Here is a 22,678-nt window from a genome sequence, read left to right as displayed (position 1 = left end):
TCGCCGATACATGCTAGTAGCCAGGGCTTCTCATAACTTTTGCATTGGTTCTTAGAGTAGAAATCCCTCCCATTACTGTAATAAACTTTAAATGGGAGTCAGACTTACCAGGCTTAGGTGTGGCTTCTGTCTCCTCCAGGTTTGCTGCATGCTTTGCAAAAGGCTTGTTCTGTTGGGCCTCCATTGCAACCATAGAAGGCTCTCTGATGGTGTGTTTGCAGCTCCATGATTAGAAGACAATAGATGGAGATATACCTATGTCATAGAACTGGAAGGGACCTTGAGAGGTCATTGAGTCCAGTCCCCTGCTTTCACTAGCAGGACCAAGTACCGTGCCTGACAGTTGTTGGGTGTGTGTGTGCGCGCGCCCCTCAGATCCTTAAATGGCCCTCTCAAGGACTGAATTTACAACCCTGGGTTTAGCAGGCCAATACTCAAACCACTGAGATATCCCTCCCCCCTATGGAAGGCTTACTGCTGCCTCACTGAGCTGCTGCTGTATGCTGGGAAGGGTGGCTTCCATTTTCAATTGAGTCAACTAAAGATTGTTGGCAGAGAGAGGATTAAGCCCATGGGATTGTGGGACTTCTGGCAGACACCCAGAACAAGAGTTAAGTGAGGCTGCAAAGCAATAGGGCTCAAACCCTGAGTCCCGGTGTGATTTGGGCTTGTTCCCTGCAGCCCTAGGTCTTAGCCCTGGGTTAGCATGATGTGTGTAGATGAAGGGGTGGGGTTAGGCTTGAGTTTGGGCTTACACTGCAGTGTAGACATACCTAAAAAGTTACAAGGAAAGGCAGTGAAAAGGGGAGGACCTGAGAGCACTATTCAAGCCTATCAAACTGTTTTATTGCAGCAGGGGTAATTGAGAAATGCAGACACTGTTTGAAAGAGGAAACTGTATCCATAATGCATGTTGCAACATTCTGAAGGTTCAGAAAAAATCACTATCCCTGAATAAACATTGACATGTATTCTGGAAGACAGTTTTTAATATTAAAATTGACTTTTCTGGTTCTACTGCTGCTGACAGCCATCTTACTAACGAGTCATATTGTCTATGATACCAGCAATACAGAAGCCCAACCTAGGAAAGTAAATCAATATTCTATTTTAACGTTTTATTAACCCAAACTAGTTGCTTTTACATATAAAGATAAAAATATTACAAGGAAGAGACTGCATATTACAACTACATCTTGTAGTGACAAAAAAGGCCAGTTGCAATCTACTGCATTTATCATTCAGATAACCTACAGCTGTTATTCTCTGTCGTTTCAATCTCTTACTTGTGAAAAGTTATTTTGTTAGCAGTGAATTTAAGAACTACTAATTAAAATGCACCAAGGGTCCCTGACCCCCCAAAATAGCCTAGCACATCAACCTGTAGTACAATTTAAGGCCTCTTTTTCAAAGCATTACAAAATTAGATTTGTAACAAACACCCAGATTTACACAATATAACTAACTAGAGGTCAAAATTCTTTCTGCTGGTTGGTTCGGGGAAAAAAAAAAAGTTGTTTGAAAAAAAGTTTATTGATCCTGGAAGTAAGTACTTGGTCTCATCTGCAGAAGCATTTCATACATTAGCCTGTTTTGAGATCATGGACTTTAAATAGATCACAATTCTGATTACCATGTTGCAATTTTTCCCATTTTGATCGCAGCACCCTCTATTTCATGAGCCTCCGGAGCTCAAACAGCGATTTATACTATTTAAAAGTTAGGGCTTCCAGCTTTCTAAGAAAAAGAAGCCTTAATCTACCCAGTAATTCAGGAGATCTGCTATTAAAAATCACTTTGCAACTGAAGCTTGTAATCAGAATTATGTGATTTTTGAATCTGATATATTGCAAACTGTCAGAGCTAAAATCTTATATGCCACCAGAACCCTAGCATTCCAACAGTATATACAAAAGAAACAAAAAATTCAGGCTTAAATAGGAAAGAGTGGAAAAAAACTTAATACAAAACAGAAGCAAGCAAAAGAATACTCTTGCAACACTAACCCCAAAGTTGCTACTTGTGAGGGATGCATTTTCGATGTTGTTGTCATTGGCAAGATCACAGACACAGAATTTGTTGACTGCTATAAGTCTGAACCCATTAGAGGTATCTGGATCTCTCTCTGGATTAATGCCACTACCAAATACAAAACTTGCCAAGGCATGATAGTGTGCCAATAGGACCACAGCATGTACCAATTCAGGAAGAGACCAATTATTTTCTCCAGTCTTGACAAGTTTCTGAAATGAGAACAAAATAGAGAGAGTAAATATATGAGCTCTAGAGACCAACATAGAAAGTGTATGAGAATGTATATGGATGGGATGGCTCTGACTCCCTGCCTCCAAAAATAATTTTTCTTTCATCCCAAACCACCCCCATCCTAATAAAGGCGCATATGCTGTCCTATTTTCTACTTTGAATTATTCGTGTTAATTCCATTTTTGGGGTGGGGAGGGGGGAAACAAAAATTTTCTGAATAGTCATACAATTATTTAATATCCTAATATCTTCAGAATTTCTACTAAATATGTAGATTTCTCATTTAATAATGAAATTATAAAACAAAAATATAAAGCCTAAGTAGATATTTGCATATTATTTACCACTTTTCATTAATAAAATTATACTGCTAATCTAGGTACATTTTGATGGGTACCTGAATATGTTCTTTTGTGATCAGCCAGGGTCGGTGTGCAAGAAGTTTGTTTATTTCATTCAAATTTTTCAGTCTTTGTGGGATATATTCCAAACCATTCAACCATTCTGCAATCCCTCCAGTCTTCAGAAACTCATCAACATGCATATTTACTAAGTAGGAACACTGATGTCTGGCAGCAGCCTAAAGTAGTTAAAACAATCAGGAAGAGGTATTACAAGGGCAGCAGATTTAGATATGTCTATGTAACACCCACAGACCCCAGTCAGCAGCATGCAGGATTGAACCTGGGACCTCTGGAGCTAAATGCATAAGCCTCTACTGCAAGAGCTGAAAGCCACATGGCCATTAGCTAAAGCTGTAGGGCAGACTCGTTAATCTCTCTAAGGGCTGGTCCCCACTTAGTCCGGACTTCGGACTAAGGTACGCAAATTCAGCTACGTTAATAACGTAGCTGAATTCGAAGTACCTTAGTCCGGACTTACCGCGGTCCAGACGCGGCCGGAAGTCTCCCACCGTCGACGCCGCGTACTCCTCTCGGCGAGCTGGAGTACCGGCGCCGACTGTGAGCACTTCCGGGATCGATCCGGGATCGATTTATCGCGTCTTAACCAGACGCGATAAATCGATCCCAGAACATGGATGGCGTGCCGCCGGACCAGCCGGTAAGTGAAGACTAGGCCTAAAGTGGTCTCGGTGGCACTAGATGGGACAGAACACCACACACAGGTGGTGTGTGGGTTACATCTACACTGCAAAAACACCACACAGCAGCAAGTCTCAGAGTCTGGGGGCCTGTCTACAGGTACAGTTCTGCAGCTATGCTGCTGTAGCGCTTTAGTGAAGATGCTACTACGCCGACAGGAGAGCTTCTCTTGTTGGCATAGTTAATCCACCTTCGTGAGAGGTAGTAGCTATGTTGACAGGAGAGCTTCTACATAGCGCTGTCTACGTTGGGGGTTAGGTCAGTATAACTACATCGCTCAGGGGTGTGGATTTTTCAAACCCCTGAGCGATTTAGTTATACCAATGTATGTTTGTAGTGTAGACCTGGCCTAAGTGAACTGACTCAGGCTTGCAGAGCTTGCACCATAGGAAGTTGTTAAAGCAGGTCTATTTATAAACAAGGTTTTGGGGTTTTTTTGGGAGGGGCATTAAGGAGACAGGGAGGAAAATGTGTGTTAATATAAGGATTCTTGGTACATACCATTATAGCAATGTAGTGCCTATAAGGCAAAGGAAGGGGCCCATCCATACGCAACATATAGAACTGGCTGCGGAGGAAAGACTCCAAGTACTGAGTATGTAAACTCATGACCTGTGTGATGTTGTCCAGGCGACCAGATGTTGAGTATTCTTCCACAAGAAGGTTAGTACGTTCATTCAAACCATTTGCTTGCATAACCTTAAGAGCAAAGTAGACAATCTAAAACAGATAAACTAAGATAGACTCTCCCCCTCCCCCGCCTCAAGTAACCCCAGATACCTACATAATTCAATTGTGCATGCAAATTCCAACTTCTGTGGACTTTGGGATGTTTGTGCATATATACGTACAGAAAATGCTTAACAAAATTAAAGAATAAGAAATCTAAAGAAGCTGTACGCTCAATATGTTACTTTGACATGTTTCCATAAAAATGAAGCGCAGTTTTCCACAAATCCTTCTAAAGGGCATGTTCTCAGCTGGTGAAAGTCAGCATAGCTTCACTGACCTCAACGTATCTATGCTGACATACCAGCTGAGAATTCAGCCCCAAAACGTTACTTCTAAGCTAATATGGGGAGGAGTTGGGTTATGTAACTAAACCCGAAAAGTGGTCTGTCTGCCGCTTACCAGTTTTAGGTTTGTATAATTAGAGAGATCAAATGCTACTTTTTTTTAAAAGTTCACAACATTATTTAAATACAGGAATTTAATGCTTTCTTTAAACTGTTCTTTACAAACCATTCCAGCCAACCCTGACCTTGGGCTACAAGATGAAATCATGTGGTAGAACGGTAGCTCTTGAAATGCAAGCCTTAACAAAAAAACATTAGCAGCTATTAGCCAGTGTTTTATCACCAAAGAACAACCATTCTAAACATGTTTATCTGTGGAAAAAAAAGTTGCAAGAAAGGGACTAGAATACCAAGAGTTATTCTTTAACTCCCTATAATAGAACATTAGGGTAGCTAGTTTATCATTACAAATAGCATGACCTTCTTTTCCACTCCAACTGGTTTACTAGGAATTAAAAGATAAAATCCCTGCAACTATCGAACATAGCTCGGTTGTTGTTGAATTTTTGATTCCGTTACTACATCACAAACTAACACAAAAATCTTGAACTGGCAAAGAGAAAAATGTTTCTCGACAAATCAAGTTTTATTCTTAAGGAATAAAATATACACACATCCCAATATGAACAAGTTACTGCACCTTCTCTTTTTACCTTAAGGTTTCCTTGTTTTAGCTTGTAGAATCAGAAGGCAGAGGTGGAAGAGTCTCTTTTCAGTCATCTAGTTAACTAGTCCCATCACCTTTCCATGAAGAATTGTTCCCTGTAACACCTCTTTTTGTTCTTCGTACCAAGCAACGGGCCTTCCACCATTCTTCCTGGGAGGCTGTTCTGACCATCAGAAACTTTCTGTTGTTTTTCAGACTAACTGTCTACATAGAACAGGAGTACTTGTGGCACCTTAGAGACTAACAAATTTATTAGAGCATAAGCTTTCGTGGCTACAACCCCACTTCTTCGGATGCATACAGCCATTACAAACATTGAATCTATCTCCCCTTGTAAGTATTCTCACACTTGCTTCTTATCAAACTGTCTGTACTGAGCTATCTTGATTATCACTTCAAAAGTTTTTTTTCTCTTACTTAATTGGCCTCTCAGAGTTGGTAAGACAACTCCCACCTGTTCATGCTCTCTGTAGGTGTGTGTGTGTATATATATATATTTTATATATATATCTCCTCAATATATGTTTCACTCTATCTGCATCCGAAGAAGTGGGTTGTAGCCCACGAAAGCTTATGCTCTAATAAATTTGTTAGTCTCTAAGGTGCCACAAGTACTCCTGTTCTTTTTGAGGATACAGACTAACACGGCTGCTACCCTGAAACCGGTCTACATAGAAACGCTACAGTGGCAGAGCTGCAATGCTGTAGGGTAGACACTTATTACAAGCGATGGAAAAGGTTCTTCCAAAGCTGTAGGAAATTTCACCTCTCCAAGAGGCAGCAGATAGGCAGATAGCAGAAGAATGCTTCTGTCAACGCAGTGCTGTCTATGCTGAGGCTTAGATCAGCTTAATTATGCGTGTGAATTTTTCACACTTCTGAGCAATGTTGGTAGGTTGACATAAGTTTTAAGTCAGGGACCAGGCCTAAATCTGTTCTTAATGTTATCCCATTAGTCCTTGTTATACCCCTATACACCACTCTAATAATACCTCTCACTCCTTGGTGATTACACCCTTCAATTATTTATAGAAGTATGTCCCAGTTACTAGTCTCTTAGGAAAACTATGCATATTGGTCTCAATCTTTTCTTGTATGTTTCTTCCTCAAGTTCTGATCATCTTTGCCAGTTTTCTCTACACTTCCTACAGCTTGTCAGCATCTTTCTTGTAAGGAAGTACTCCGAACAGAAAACTGATTCACGTGCAGTTACATTTTTCTGTAGAGAGAGGACTTGTCATGTATTGTTGTGCCTTGCATAGACAGCTACAGAACTACACTCTGTTTGAGCATTGCTGCTTCTCTGGATTATCTCCACAATAAGTGGTTTTGGATAATTTCCCCCTAGATATATCAGCTTGCATTTTCCAGGCTGACTTCATATTTTTTGACTGTGTAACTAGTTCAACAAGTATTACTCTTCTGCTCTAACAGGTATCTGTACTACTTTGCAAATTAGTAACATCTGTGGATTCAATAAAAGGCCCTTTCAGATTTCTATAGTACCTTTACACCTTCTGATGCATGCTTGTCATTACCTCTTTCTTCACTCCTTCTGTTTTCAATCTATTCCACACCGCTCTTACCAAAGTCAGTTTTATTTAATTTCTCGAGCTTTGAGATGTACCAACATGTTTAATTAAATTACAATTATATCAAGTGTATCCCTTCATCCAATATATTGATAACTATCACAAAAACAAAGTCAAGCCAGCCTAGCAATTTTAGTCTTTATAACACTACTTACTGTTTATAGTTCTAATTTCGTACAGAAGTTTAGTGATTTGTTTGAATATTTGTTCCACTATTTCCTTAGCGATACAAGACAAGCTTATGGGATAGCAATTGCAGAATTATACTCCTTTCTGAAGGCTAAGACCTGGTCTACACTAGGAATTTACAATGGTATAGCTGCATAGCTATACTGACCTAACCCTGGTGTAGACAGTGGTAGGTCAACAGAAGAATTCTTCCATTGACCTAGCTACTGCCTCTCAGGGAGGTGGATTACCTATGCTGACAGGAGACGTTAGTAGTCTCTACACTGAAGAGTTAGAACAGTGCCGCTATACATTTTAGACATACCCTAACTTCTTTTATATGGTATCCCAGGACTCTTCCTGTCACGCCAGACTTTAACTGATACAGTAAGCTCAGAGAATTCTCTCAAAACCTACATGTTCATATTCAAAATATTCACTTTTTGCTTTTTATCTGTCTTTATGGCGTTTTCCATGCTATCCAAACTTCATTGTTCTCATTACAGGCTTGCTTTTAAGATCAGCTTCTCAGATCCCTGTGTGATATCAGTGGAAGCCTTTTCACTCCCCTTTGCAACTTTGGCTAGCAGTAACTCAGTCTGGTTGCCTTGATCTTTTCTCTGCAAGCAGCAATTTAACCTGTATCCTTGTTTGCTTCTTCCCCGACCTCTCCATTTCCAGTGCACGTTTTAATATTTCTTTTTTGTTTTTTGAGATTCAAATATTTGAGCAGGATTTCATGAGATTTAGTCTTTATAATGCTCCTTATTGCTCCTGGGTCTAATATATTATAGCCCTGGAAATTCATATTTTGGCATACACTATTAGACATGATTCCTAAACATAGCTATTAGAAATGACCCCTAAAACGGAAGGCATATTCCCACTTATTAGTGTAGCCTGCTGGAGTCAGTAAGTAAAAGAATAGAATTCTGTGATTTATTATCCATTGCTTATCCCAAGCCTCGGTGGCTCATGTTACTGGGAACATTCAGTACAAAATTTAAAAATTGCAGTATAGTTCATTTGATTATTGGACTGTCCCACAACAGCAAAACTAACCAACTATATCCCACTGTGGACCACCAAAGACCCTAACTTGATGGACATTCAGCTCAGACTCCTATAAACCAAATGCCCACTAAAAAGATGGATATTGCAGCATGCCTAGAAATTAACAGATCTGAGTTCTGGAAGACTACAGGACGGGGAGCAAGTTCCAGAACCCAAGACCCCTCACAAGTCAGAAGCACTCTCCCTTTTAAAGTGCCTTTGCTGATCTTAACTGTGGCAATACCGCTTGGGAAGAGCATTATCTCAGGAACCATATCATCAAACCATTTAGGGTTTATAGATTTAAAATGTACACAATACCATTAAAAGGCTCTAAAAGGCTCAAAACATAGTTAATACACACACACACACACACCTTTCCCTGATAAAAATCAATCCGGGGCTCATTCCCATATTTTTCTCTAATCCCCACAGACAGGATTTTGTGAATAATCAATACTTGTATCATCCTGACTAATGGGTAGGGATCCTGCAATTTCTTTTCCTTCTGCCTAGGACTGGAGAGCTATTCCAAGAAACACTACAGCCCTGCCTTTCCCTTTATTTTGTTTTAACTTTTACATCCTTTATTATTCTAATTGCCTGGCTTTAGCAGCTACTAGCTCTTTTAAGAAAAAAAGAAGCAGGACTTGCCTTTACAATTTGCTTTCCTGTAAAGATTTGACTCCTAGACAGAACTATGCATGCAAGTTTTACATATACTGCAGCAATCTGCAATCAAGGCTTAAACATTTAAATTACTCACTCGGCCAATCTGAGTTTGCACCTTTGCAACTATAAATTTTATTACGGACATAGTTGTGTTCCACAAAATTAATCACACTTTCACTTTTGTGAAAATTGAAAGTCAGATCCTGCTCAGATTACTAAACATTAATACTGCAGTACTGCCTAACGACTACAGCAAGGCATGGCTCCACTGTGCTAGGTACTGTATAAATAATAGAGGAGTCCTTCTCCTAAAAAGTTTACAATGCGTTTGCAGGTCCCGCAGCTTTAATGAGCGTTGCATGTCTGCATCTAAAGACAGAAGTTAGTTTACAAGTCAATGAGTGCTACCTGAAGATAAGGAGCAAATTTTGACTTTTACCACTGAGGGCCAGATTCTGATGCTCAAACTAAATGGTCCTTTAGTCCACAAATAACTGCACTGGACTCTCAATGGGACTCCACATGGACTAGGTACTGCCCAATCGATGAAGAATGCCTGACTCTGGCCCTGAATATTTTTGTTATGCAGTTACTACTCATGCAGAGTAGTTTTAGTTTGCAAACTTACTTCTTTCTCTGGTATAAAGGCACTTGGTCCTCTTGTTAATGGCTGAGAGACTCGGATTCTTTTTTCCTGCAAAGGAACGTCACATGCTTTTATTAGCATTAGCAAGGATAACATATTAACTTACTTTATCTTACAAGATTAGATGCTGAAGGCCTTGACTTAGTTATCTTTAAAAGACTGTCTGCATGTTTTACAACTCGTTAACAGAGGAGGCTCACATGCCATATCAGTTGGATTGATTTAGCAGTCCTTTATGTTGCTTGCTAATAGACTGCACAAAGTTTGGCCAATGACAGGACATTCAAAACAAAAACAAAAACCCACACTCAGAACTCTAACCTTGACTACTTTACATATCTATACAAGAACATGTGGCAATAGTGCTCAAAGTTTTGACACAATACTTCAGAGCAACCAAACTGCCAGAATAGAGAGAAATACTGAACTCAAAAGAAATTCTTGCATGATACTAGACAGAAGATTGACGAGGCTGCACATTGGAGATGGTTCTCAACTCCATTTCCCTCAACATTGAATTTAATTATATAATGTTTGCTAAGGGCTTTGAAGATTAGAAATGCTCTGGAAGTGGCAAGTATTCTTACGAAAAAAGCTATTACCCACACATACAGCAACTAGAGTGATTTAAGAACTTGTACTAGAAAAGCTATGCCTCCACTCTTTGAGGAACAGATGACCTAATTGAGCTGTATCCAATTCCGAAGAGACAAGAGGATACAAGGCACACTAAAGCTAAGGAAGAGCCAGGCACCAAAAAGAATTAACGTCAAGTTTCTTCGTGCAAAATGTATTTACTAGGGTTACCATTCGTCCAGATTCCCCTGGACATGTCCGGATTTTTGAGCTAAAAATAGCGTCCGGGGGGAATTTGTAAGTGTCCGGACTCCTTCCCCCCCCCCCATGCAGAGCGCGCACGGCTAACAGGGCAGCCGGCCGGATGGTGCCACTTACATGGGGCTCCGACAGCCAGAGAGAGCCCCTCCTCCACTTCCCCCTCCTCCCCCCTGCAGCAGAGCTCACTCCCTCCCTCCCTGCAGTCGCAGATCGCTCCGGCAGTCTGGAGCTCCTCCCCCACTCCCCAGCGTGCCGGGACGAACGGCTCAGGCAGTTCCTGAGCAAGCTCACAGAGACCTTAGGCGAACCGAAGGCCAACAACAAGGGAGCCAGGGGGTCGGAGAAGGGGCAGGGAGGTTTTGGATGGGGCAGTCAAGAGACGGGGGGGGGGGGTCGGAAGTTCGGGGGGGGCTTTCTGGGCGGGGGTGTGGATAAGATTTTGGGCAGTCAGGGTACAGGTAGGGGGTAGGGTCCTGGGGGGCAGTGGGGGGGGTCTTAGGAAGGGGCAGTTAGGGGATAAGGAACAGGGAGGCTTAGGTAGGGGGTGGGGTTCTGGAGGGCAGTTAGGAGTAGGGGTCCCAGGAGGGGGCAGTCAAGGGATAAGGAGCAAGGGGGGGGTTGGGAGTTCTGGGGGGGCTGTCAGGGGGCAGGAGTGGGGAGAGGGATCGGAGCAGTCAATGGGACAGGGAGCAGAGGGGTTTAGATGGGTCGGGAGTTCGGGGGGGGGCTGTCAGGGGGTGGGGAGTGGTTGGATGGGGTGTGGGAGTCCCAGAGGTCTGTCTGGGGGTGGGGGGGTGGATAAGGGTTGGAGCAGTCAGGGTACAGGTAGGGGGTAGGGTCCTAGGTGGCCAGTTAGGATGGGGGGAGGGTCTCAGGAGGAGGCAGTCAGGGGACAAGAGGCAGGGAGGCTTAGGTAGGGGGTGGAGTCCTGGGGGGCAGTTAGGGGCAGGGGTCCCAGGAGGGGGCAGTCAGGGGACAAGGAGCGGGGGGGGAGGGTTGGGGGCTCTGTGGGGGGCGGGGCTAGGGCAGGATGGGGGCGGGGCTCCTCCCGTCCTCTTTTTTGCTTGCTGAAATATGGTAACCCTATATTTACTACATACAGCAATAGGCAGTGTATTCCCCCCTACCCCACCCCCCCAGAAAAGAACTGAACTAAGTTTTAAAGAAAACATGTGGGTCTCAATCCAGCTTTCACTGACTTACATGGTAGGTCTTTCCACTGATTTTAACAGGAGCTTGATCAAGTCCAAGATGGGTATGACCAAATGCTAACACAGTAAGAGATGAGTGAACTACATGGTCATCATCCACTCCTGTAACTTTCTGCACTCCTATTACTATGTGTCAATAAAGTGCCTGGGATTCTGTGTGCACATGTTACAATAGTACATCCCATTGACTGAAATTCACTAGCAGCTTAATTTTCATAAGAATGAATGAGTTGATTTATTGGTTCAATAATAATCAACTAATGGCCCCCCTAAATCACTAACCTTGGGAAAACAGTTTTAGCCTGTTAAATCAGTTCACATATACAAGGTGATGAAGATTTGCATGCGACTGCATAACTATGAACTATTGTATGCCTTGCAAACAACCATGAAGTTCTGAAATAAACAGATGCTCTACATCAAAATGTGTAGACAAGTTTCATTGCCAGATGCCAACCAAGTTTGAATGCTGGGAGAAAAAATAAACAAGTCAGTCAGTCTTTGGTCTACAGATCTGCATTATTCCTTTCACCTTAAGTAAAATGAGAAAAGATGCTTTCCAACAGCAGCATAAATACCTTATCCTAAGACTTGTGCACCCCCTCAAAGTTACTGTTCATCAAATAGAAGAACAGGAGGACTTGTGGCACCTTAGAGACTAACAAATTTATTAGAGCATAAGCTTTCGTGGACTACAGCCCACTTCTTCGTGGGCTGTAGCCCACGAAAGCTTATGCTCTAATAAATTTGTTAGTCTCTAAGGTGCCACAAGTCCTCCTGTTCTTCTTTTTGCGGATACAGACTAACACGGCTGCTACTCTGAAACTGTTCATCAAATGGCTCATATCGATTCAACTACTTTCCTTCCAAAAGCATTAGTTCTTATCCTCCGAGGTACATGATTGCTGATTTCTATAGATATGTAATTACCCATTATTAGTGGCTGCTTTTAAGAAATTGACCATCCGCACCAGTACCAGATTTGCACTCAAAATATTTTGTTCACCTCACAATCAAGTTTCAGATGCACTCAACAATGCCATCAGAGAGGTGTTTGAGAAATACACTAATTTTGTAAATGAATTATGTGCACCATTTTGAGATTAGTTTAAACACTATTCTTTGCAACAGACTGCAGCATAGGGAAGTAAAAACACTAGAGGTTCATATTATTGTTACATTTCTGGGGGAAAAAAATCCCACCTATCTTGATTTTTCAGATGATCAGAAATAATGTCCGTGCAAATTATTCAGGAAAAGTTAAAACAAGAGCTTGATGATTTAGGGATTACATGGGAGTTATGTTCGTTACTTTGCCAGAGAAGTGACAATAGCTGAGGAAATGCTGTCACCCCTTCTGAAATAATCTGAGCTATTCACGTGAAAGCCAGTTGCAGGGAGACAGTTTAACAATTTACACCCAGTAAATTGCACTAAAGTCCCAGGATAATTTACGATACTTATCAATCAAATTTGTTAATCCTGTGGAAAACAGAAGGGGTAAATACTTTATTTGTTTAATGGGATGTGGGCACATGCAAGTTGTTTTATTGTATTTTCTTACATATTTAACTTTGAGAACTGAGCACTGAAATACCCTTACGTAGAAAGTATGGAAATTTTTGATAATGAAAACAAATGTTTCCTAAAGTAACTACTAATTCCACAGTTAGAATTGTATTTGATTTGTTCTGTTTTGAAGTTATTTTAAAATCCTAATTTTGGGATAATCTTCATTTCAGAGGGGATAATTGGGATGGGGTAGCTCTCTGGGGTCAGAGGATTAGTGATAATTCAAGCTTCTATTGGCAAGTAGGCTAATGCCTCCTAAAGGTTTGCCATGGGTCAGAGGATGAGCATAGTCCCTATAAAAAGTGCTCTAAATGGTCAGAGTAATACCACCTAGGTGACAACCACACTCCTGCCACTTGCTTTCTCATGGCAGAGGTGTTCCAAACAGGGAGTGAGGATGTGAAAGCTGAGTACCTGGTGCCTTAAAACCAGGCTGCTCAGTGGCCCTTTTGCCATGACAGGAGAAGGAAAACTCTCTCAAGATGGGAGATAAGTTTTTAGAGTCTGGGATAGCGTCAATACTTTTATGGAGCCCTGGAGAGACAAGTGGAAATTGCAACACGCTCCTGAGAACCAATTGGCTGGTGTAATACCCCATGAAAGGAAGGGCAGCATATTTACTATAAACTAGCTTTGAGGATCCATCGTTTTTTGGATGGCAGGATCTACATGTTCCCCTTAAAAAATTGTGACCAAATGTCACACTGGTTAAGTTGTATAAAGCACATTAAAACTAAATGCTAAACCATGTGACTCCAGACACAGCACACGTATGTGTATACAACAAACCTTGGATTAACTGTACATATAAACATGTTCATGAACGTTGCATCTTCCATTGAAGCACACCTAGTGAAAGCAGCTTACCCGACAGAAATAAAGCTATTGGAGCAGAATCCTGGCAGGCTGATCAATTTAGCAACCTAAAATGAGTTACCAAGTCCCAGCAAAGGGATCCAGAAACTACACGGAAGCTAGCAACTCTATAAAGAATGAGTTTCAAATAGGAAAAAAAGCATCTGAAAAGCTCTCCACCCTCCAAAAAGCTTTTGCAATATAGGATTAACAGCTGAATTTTAGTTGCTATTAAGTGCTTAGTTACCTAACTAACATCCATTCTGCTTCAAAAGATTTTCAACTACACAGACAAATTGAGAAATAAAAATACTAAAATTCTAGTTTGTAAGTCATCAAAATGGCTTCACATTACACTGGGTATTTCCTGTGTTTCTTTGGAGTCTTCCTCCCCTATAACATGGCAAAAGCTACAGAAAAATCTGAACTCTCAGTTTGCCAATATCAGGGATGTGCCAATATGTATTAGGCTGTGCAAAAGAATCTGGAGACAAATTACAATGAGAATGAGTCAAATAATTTTAGCCTGAGATGCCTGTTTGAGAAAACTGTACCTTTTTTTTTTTTTTTAATCTAAACTTGAGGGGATATGTTGATTTTGACAAAAATTTTCTATGGAAAAAAGTCAAAACATTTTGTTTTGACAGTATTTTGATTCAATGTCTACACATTAAATATGTTTATATTTATACATTGATTATTATACTAAATGTATACATAAGGATCAAAAGACAAAATGCAATTTTTTTTTTGGTTTGGGACTATTAAAATTATCTGGGAATTTTTGTTTTACAGGAAATTTCAACATTTCATTTGGAATTGGAATGAAAAAATTTAGAAGTAAAATTCCAGTTCCTGACCAGCTCTAAATACAAACAATGAACTCTATTTCAATCTCAAATTGATGAAATAACAGGAGTTTGGACCATAAGAATTTTCCCTAGCTTATTAATAGCAGAGTCAGCCATCTGCTAACCAGCTCATCAATAATCCCTCAAATTAGAAACCAAGGATATCACTAGATTGCTCTTACACCAGTATTATGATGAATGGAAAGATCTTGTAGCCTTCCCAATATAATTTCAGGCAGTCGTGCACTATACATCAGTAGCGGAGATTTCAAAATTCTTAATCTCATCAATCCGTATCCTAGAAAATAGTTTACAGCCTAGCTCATCTTCATGAAGACAAAATCTTTGGTGAACAATAATTGTGTCTGATATAAACAAATGAAAGATAGGCTGTTTGGTTCTTTGTAAGCAGTGTAGTTGTAGCTGTGTCAGTCCCAAGATATTTGAGAAACAAGGTGGTTGAGGTAGTCATTAACATCCTGAACACAAGTAACCATAGAAAACTGTTCAGTCACTGGCAATTGGATACATAAGCACCACGCTACATAACAGGGTAAAAACAAAACCAAATATCATACGGTTAGAAATAGAAGACTTTCTGGTTCGGATTTTCCACTCCACAACCATCTCAGGGTCTCATTACATGGAGACTGCATCTCTCTCCCCCCACCCCTGGGGAGATGGCTCTTCAAAGTGTTTCTTTAGGTTGCTTAGCCATTTGGGGTTCCTAGCTTAGCTATGAACCAGGCATTATTCACACACTTCCTTCACAGGCAGAAGCATCCAGCTTGTTGTGGACTATCAGTAGTAAAAAGGGAGAAGGATAGAAAAATAGGTGTCATGGAGACAGAGGTAAGGCACAGCTGACATTTATCTTGTCAGACCTTTCGCACATTGGATTTTTGAGTAAAGGATACAGCAATCAAAAACCCAGCGCGTTCAAAGTTAGTTCTCATTAAGATATCAATAGGACTGCCAAGGTCAGCTTCCTTTTCCTAGGCTTATTATCCTCAGAAAAACATAGCTGCTTATAGAAAACCATGATCAAGGCCTTCCAATATATGCTGATCTGATACTGTACATAACATTGGCATAGAACAGTGAAATTACACACTGGACCATACGAATATTTGCTACTGCATCTTTCCTTGGGAACCAGGCTCCATGGTGTCAAAGATTAGCTCCGCCTCCTTCAGAGAGGCATGCAATGGTGAGCATTCTGAGTATGTTCAAGAGGCTCCTGCAGCCTTAAAAGGGGAGCCTGCGTAACTTAATCTCCCTCTCCCCACATTGTTTTGACCAGGGAGGGAGGATTCATGCTACAGACTGTACTCAAAGGACAGCTTCCATGATGCAAGATTTTAAGTAACCGACTCCTGCATCAGTAACATTAATATAGGACTTAAAACTACATTTATGTTGAGTTCTTAATTGGAGATTGAACTGGTAAAGAGGAATTCCTGGATTCTAATCCTAGTTCTGACATTAGCTATGGGGGGCTTCAGCAAGTACTTATGTTATTTCCCTTCTATAAAACAGGGGTAATCACTAGCAGGATTTTTTAGGAAGAGTACTTAGGAGTTTTAGAGCACTTAATCATTATGTATTAAGGTATAAAATAGTTTCATTCAGCAGGTTACACCACATGATCAGAGGTTCCTTCGTGCTTGCTAAATAATCTAGCGTGCACATTGCCAAAACTAGATCCAAAGACTGTCCGGCATGTAGTTTCAAAATTTATTTTTAGTAACTACAACAGGGAGGGTGTCTGCTGTCAGATGCCAAGTGTTGAGTAGACAGTGAAGTATGGCAACTGTTTCCAACTACTGTATCGCCCAGACTGACAAAGTAAAGGGGGACGGGGTGGCAGGAGGCACAGCATCATTGCGAAGCTTTATACTGCCCAAGGGATCACCCCCTTATGTCAAAAGTATTCCATAGTGGCCAGTTCTTCCAGCTCTGTAGCCCCATGGACTGGTGTAAAGAGGCTAGAACGGCAGGGAGAATCTGGCCCACCAACTCATCTCCACCACAAACTCCTCTGCCCTTCCTACACATTACCAACCACAATGTAATCATCCATATATTAAATAGCACTGGTCTGAACACAAACCCCTTCCCCACACAAAGCACCCCACAATTAATCTGTCCCCACTCCGAGGAGCAGCTTTCTACTATGACTTTTGCTTGTGAGGAACTTTATGAAAGATTCATAAACATGTGTCTACCTAAAATTTTATCAAGTTTTTCAAAGAAAAAACCAAACCGGTGACCTAGTAAAGTCCCCTCTCCCCTACCTGTCCCTCAAAAGTTGCATTGGTCTGACCTTATCAAGTTATACTCCTCTTTCTAAGATGCATAAATTTGCCTACTACTTAAGTAATGCTTACCCATCTAATTCCTAGGATGTCCCTTGGCACTTTAAGACAATATAATAGAACCTCAATTTTACAAACCACCAGTTATATGAAGCATTTTCCTTCCATTGGCAGGGTGCATAACAAAAGTGATATCAATTAAGAACAAGTCAACATCTCTTCACATTCTGATGTCTTCAGTGCACTGGAAATCACTTTGCAGTAGTTTGAAGGACAACAAAATGATGTGGTGCATCATAATGCAATTTATGCACTGCAACTATTGTAATTTTGAGATGTTAGCTTTTATGAATTGTGATTTTATGAACTCCTCAGTTCCCAATTAGTTTGTAAAGCAGGTGCCTTATTGTATATTAGCAACCTCATTAATAGCTTTCCAGTCTTCAGGAGATAGCGGTTTAAGAACATACAAAAATTTGCTGATGTCCACTATTTCACACTTTATATCCTTTAGAAAACACCAGATAAAATACCATCCCGCCACCACTTTACTTCACTTGAGTTTCTGTTGCTTTGTAACTTCTTCACAAAGTTCAGTCTCTGTCAAGGCCATATGCCAATCTAACATAAGACGTGCCTCTGAAACAGGAAATTCCCCATAATCCTCTACTGTATAGGACATGGACAATTAATAGAATTCTCTACTAGTTCACCATCCTCTAGTTCCCCCCTTGTATATCTAGCTTATTTCAAGCGTATTATTTTGTGTATTCTGATGTTTCTGCCTCTGTTCTTTGCATATACTTTTTTTTTTTAATTTTCAATTTCCTCCCCTGACACTGCATGTGTTCCAGTCTTGGTATTTTTGAGGTTTTCCAGTTTGAGAATGCTTTTAACCTTAAATCCATGCATTTCTTTACTTAACCATGCACATTTAATTTGTTTTCCAAACTCAGAAGCATCCAAACTATATGTTCTTCTATTGCAGTTTTCTTAAATAGCCTGTAAGAAGCCGATTCTTCAGTTCATATGTATTTTTAAACTTTGCTCTTCAGTATGCGATGAGACACTTTCAGAGTTTTAAGGATGTGCCTTTTTAAAAATTTGTCAGAGTAACTTCCTCACCATGTCATGTTCAGTTATTGAATCAAGCCCATCTGTACTGCTATCACTGTACTGCACTGGAGCTCCTACATCCATGCTCTGCATTGACCCCTTCTTGCTACTTAATGGGGCACTCCACTAAGGAAAAAAAGTCAACTGTGTCTGAAAATTTCATAACTATTATTATTATTTCATATACTATATAAAACTGACAAGATCATCATCACTGAAGAGTGGAAGAATAAAGTTTTGCTGTTTATTTACTTTGTGCATTTGACACTCTACAGTCATTTTCACTGTGTTCCCTTATACAGTTTTTTTTTCTGGCTGAAGAGACCCTTAAACACCACCAACAGGGGAGTATTAAAAGCACTTATTTTTACATACATTATTTTAAAAGGTGCATTATGAAAAAAAAAGTTTTGTTTTTAATATCAAATTGACCATGCCCCTTTTAACACATCCCTTCAAAGCACTAAGACAAGCAGCTATAAAAACAAATCTTGTGTGGTATCAATAAAATGCTCCTCCAAGCCTTGCCCAAGTGATGAAATTCAGCCAAGCTTATACTGCGGTAGTTAAAACTCCTCATTATCCTATCATCAGATTTAACAGCTTCCCATATTCAAATTCTTGCCTGAGAGATTCGTAGTATGCACCTACAATTAGTATTTATTACTTGAGGTTTGTGATTAGATACACTTCATCTTTTCTTTTGATGGGCCGATCTTTTCATACTGTCTCCTATCAACACAACCCTTTACCTCATTGACATTTTAACCTTCTTTATAGTTTATACCCAGGGCTCTAGCTAAAGTCATTTTATAATGTACTCAACACTGCAGCATTTGAAGGCATAAAAAAAAAAAAAAAAAAAAAAAAGTTACCACCATGATATTGTCACATCCTATCGGTTGCCAAAACTAGATCCAAAGGCTGTCCGGCATGTAGTTTCAAAATTTATTTTTAGTAACTACAACAGGGAGGGTGTCTGCTGTCAGATGCAGAGTGATGAGTAGACAGTGAAGTATGGCAACTGTTTCCAACTATTGTATTGACCAGCCTGCAAAGTAAAGGGGGCCAGGGTGGCAGGAGGCACAGCATCATTCTGAAGCTGTATACTGTCCAAGGGATCTCAAGTTTAGCCCAGTTGGACTCTCAAGAGGTCAAACACTACAGCTCTGCCATTTTGGGGGGAAAAAATTATACTTTAGTGCTAATAGAATAGCTAGTATTATTGGCCCCAGTTAAAACCCCAATAGCATGAATTAACTTCTACGCTTCTATTATTCTTGCTATCAGATGCTAGGGCTGTTTCTATACTACAAGCGCTACAGCAGCAAAGCTACAGGCGTGCCACTGTAGTGCTAAAGTATAGGCTCTTCCTACATCAATGAATGCTAATTTTTCTGTTGCTGTAGGTAATCCTCCTCCCTGAGTGGCGGTAGTTAGATTGACAGAAGAATTCTTCCATTGACCTAGCCACATCTATGCCAGGGGTTAGGTTGGCCTAACTATGACACTCTGGGATAAAAAAATTCACACCCCTGAATGGCGTAGCTACGTTAATCTACATTTTAAAATGTTGACCACTCCAAATATTTCCCAATTCTTTGCTCTTGGATCCTGACAGCACCAATACCTACTTATCCTGACTGTGATCATACCTTCTGGTCTTCAGTAAGCCTAGACTAGACATCAAAGTGGTCTTAAAATCATAGCAATTTAGCATGCTTCAGTTTTACCAGTTTTTTCCCCCACAATCCATGCTCTTACCTTCCCATGAAAAGGCCAGAACTATGCCTTACTTTGCCCCCAAGGAAGCTAGTATAATAGTTTTTAAACAAGATGGTAAAGAAGGAATGAAAGAAGTTATATGAGCAGTCATTTAGTAACAGTTTGTGACTAATAAACAGACTATATCTATGGGGAAATACCAAAAACAAACAAGCAAAGTTGCCCAAAAGCTGAATGTACAGAACATGTGCAAGAGTATATTAAAGCTTGATTTGAAAGCATAATTCTGAATCTGCAGAGGTTTTCTTGGGTGTATGTGACAGTATTCTATTTGTGGGAGGGTGTGGAAACACAGTGGAAGGGTCACTTATTCGTTTAACTGCAGAACCGGAAAACCCAACTGTAACTCAAACCATAACTTCATGGGTGGATTAAATTTCTGATGTGATCAGCATTTTTGGACTGTGGCAGCAGTTCTGGAAGCATCCAATTTATTGAGTCAAAACTGTTCAACATTTTCAGAAAGGTCAGTAATTACTATGTTATTTGAAGCTATGAAATAGTCCTTGTTCATTAGAAGAAAAGCCTTTCTTGCTTTTGCATGACAGTTTGATACTTTTGCTTTTACAGTGAAACTCTTCTTTTGGCTATAAGAAAAATCTCTCTCTCAACTAAGTGTTTCATTTTTATTACAAGTAACACTTGTTTAATATCTGGCTTGAAAACTATGAGTCAAGACAAGAGAAAGAAGAGAGGAGCCATGGAAAGAGAGGCAGAAACATCAGAGTACCCAAAATAATATGCTTACAACAAAAAAAAGGCAGATAATGTTATGAAGTTCTGAAGTTTCCTAATTTAAGAAATGCAGACTCAGAAATGTAGGGCTGGAAGGGACCTTTTGAGGTCATGTACTCCAGACCCTTGCACTGAGGCAGGACCAAGTATATCTATACCAGTGACACTCAGGCCTCAGGGGTTCAGGAGCCAAAATAGCGATGAACATTACCCAAGAGAGCCACAGTCGTGTGAATTCATTGTTTCATTTACTAGTTTAATATATACATACACCCACATTTGGTTATTCTGACCAAGCATTATTAATTTTACCAACTTCAATTGGTTAACATAGTTAAAGCATCCTCATTGGTTAATAATTAAATCAGTGTTTTATTATCATATGCTGCAAAGAACTGCAGGTAGGATTGCCACCCTTCTATCTAATAGCTGGTAACCAACCCCCCAAGTTCCCTTCTCCCCTTCTCCTCCCCCAGGCCCCTGCACCTGCACTGCCTCTCCCCCACTCCCCCAATACCCAGTCAATGTCACTTGCTCCTCTCCCCTCCTCCCTCCCATTGCTCACCAGATCATCTCAAGGAGCCTGCCTGCAGGTAGGAGGCGGCCCCAGCTGAGCAGGGGCTCGCATGGGTTAATGACCAGCGCCTCCCCCACCCCCCACCCCGTGGTAACTGCACTTTTGGTTCTGGTGCCATTTAGGGTTTCCAGGTCCTTGAAAACTGGGCACACGGCAACCGTAAATGTCACCCAGACACAGAAGTCAAAAACCAGACTGTCCAGGTAAAACCCGGACAGATGGAGCATGAGACACATTAAAAAGCCACTTGCAGCTCCCCAGCATCAATCTGAGTATCACTGATCTAGACTATTCCTGGCAGATGTTTGTCTAACCTGTTCTTCAAAACCTCCAAATGATGGGGATTCCACAACCTCCACTGGAAGCCTATTCCAGAGCTGAATTACCCCTACAGTCAGAAAGATTTTCCCAACATATAATGTAAATCTCCCTTGTTCAGATGAATTCTTGTTCTACCTTCAGTGACATGGAGAACAATTGAACACTGTTCTCTTTATAAGAGCCCTTAACATATTTGATCATCATCATCAGTCCCCCTCATCCCACCCCATACATAGACGTCGACTCCGTGGGTGCTCCAGATTAGGGGGTGCTCTGTCCTCAAGTTCCCCTCACCCCCCGCCCCACCTCCTCCACCCCCTGAGCATGCAGTGTCCCCGCTCCTCCGCCTACCTCCCAGCGTTTCCTGCCAGGCCTCTGTCAAACAGCTGTTTGGCAGTGTTAGCATACTCCCTGTGGGGAGGGAGGAGCGGGAATGTGGCGTGCTCAGGGCAGGAAGCGGGGAAGAGGCAGGGCTGAGGCGGGGATTTGGGAAGGAGCTGGAATATCGGGAGGGAGCGGGATGAAGTTGGAGCGGGGACTCTCGGGAAGGGGTTGGAATGGGGGCAGGGCCTCACAGAAGGCGTGGAGTCGGGCGAGGGGGGGTGTCGAGCACCCACAGGAAAGAGCAGAAGTCGCTACCTATGCCTCCACACACATAGGCCAGGCTTTCTAAACCTTTATAATTTTTGTTGCTCTCCTCTGGACTCTCTCTAATTTGTCCATGTTCTTCCTAAAGTGAGGGGCCTAGAACTTAACATTATTCCAGCTGAGGCCTCACCTTGCTGAGTAGAACAGGACAGTTACCTCCCGTGTCTTACATATGACACTCTTGTTAATACACCCCAGAATATTAACAATATGGTGCACTTGCAAAAAAAGGCTAACTCATATTCAATTTGTGATTCACTTATAACTTCCAGATCCTTTTCAGCAGTACTACTGCCTAGCCAGTTATTCCCCATTTTGTAATTGGGCATTTGATTTTTCCTTCTTGAGTGTAGTATTTTGCACTTGTCTTGACTGAATTTCATCTTGTTGATTTCAGACCATTTCTCCAATTTGTTAAGGTCATTTTAAATCAGGGGTTCTCAAACTGGGGGTCAGGACCCCTCAGGGGGTTGCAAGGTTATAACATGGGGGGGTCGCGGGCTGTCACTCTCCACCCCAAACCCCACTTTGCCTCCAGCATTTATAATGGTGTTAAATATATTAAAAAGTATTTTTAGTGTACAAGGCAGGGGTCGCACTCAGAGGCTTG

The 22,678-nt window shown here is 41.1% G+C and overlaps 1 protein-coding gene across 6 annotated transcripts in view; it reads right to left on the bottom strand.

The window, feature by feature from the left end:
* The window catches only part of SESN3 (sestrin 3), an 80,821-nt gene that overhangs the window by 27,158 nt on the left and 30,985 nt on the right, over window positions 1-22,678 (bottom strand). For 2 of the 6 annotated variants that reach the window (XM_005309165.5, XM_065581566.1), the window contains exons 2-5: window positions 9,225-9,290; window positions 3,870-4,067; window positions 2,663-2,845; window positions 2,007-2,243 (exon numbers count right to left, since the gene is read on the bottom strand). In XM_005309165.5, coding sequence (XP_005309222.1) covers window positions 2,007-2,243; window positions 2,663-2,845; window positions 3,870-4,067; window positions 9,225-9,290 — 684 coding nt within the window. Of the gene's footprint in view, window positions 1-2,006; window positions 2,244-2,662; window positions 2,846-3,869; window positions 4,089-5,097; window positions 5,352-9,224; window positions 9,291-11,572; window positions 11,760-22,678 lie in introns of those variants that run through there. The other 4 variants (XM_024110891.3, XM_042856032.2, XM_065581565.1 and 1 more) reach the window with 3 other exon arrangements.

Source organism: Chrysemys picta, chromosome 1 (assembly GCF_011386835.1).
Source record: "Chrysemys picta bellii isolate R12L10 chromosome 1, ASM1138683v2, whole genome shotgun sequence".
Taxonomy (NCBI): domain Eukaryota; kingdom Metazoa; phylum Chordata; order Testudines; family Emydidae; genus Chrysemys; species Chrysemys picta.
This window is presented reverse-complemented; position numbering and strand designations above follow the sequence as displayed.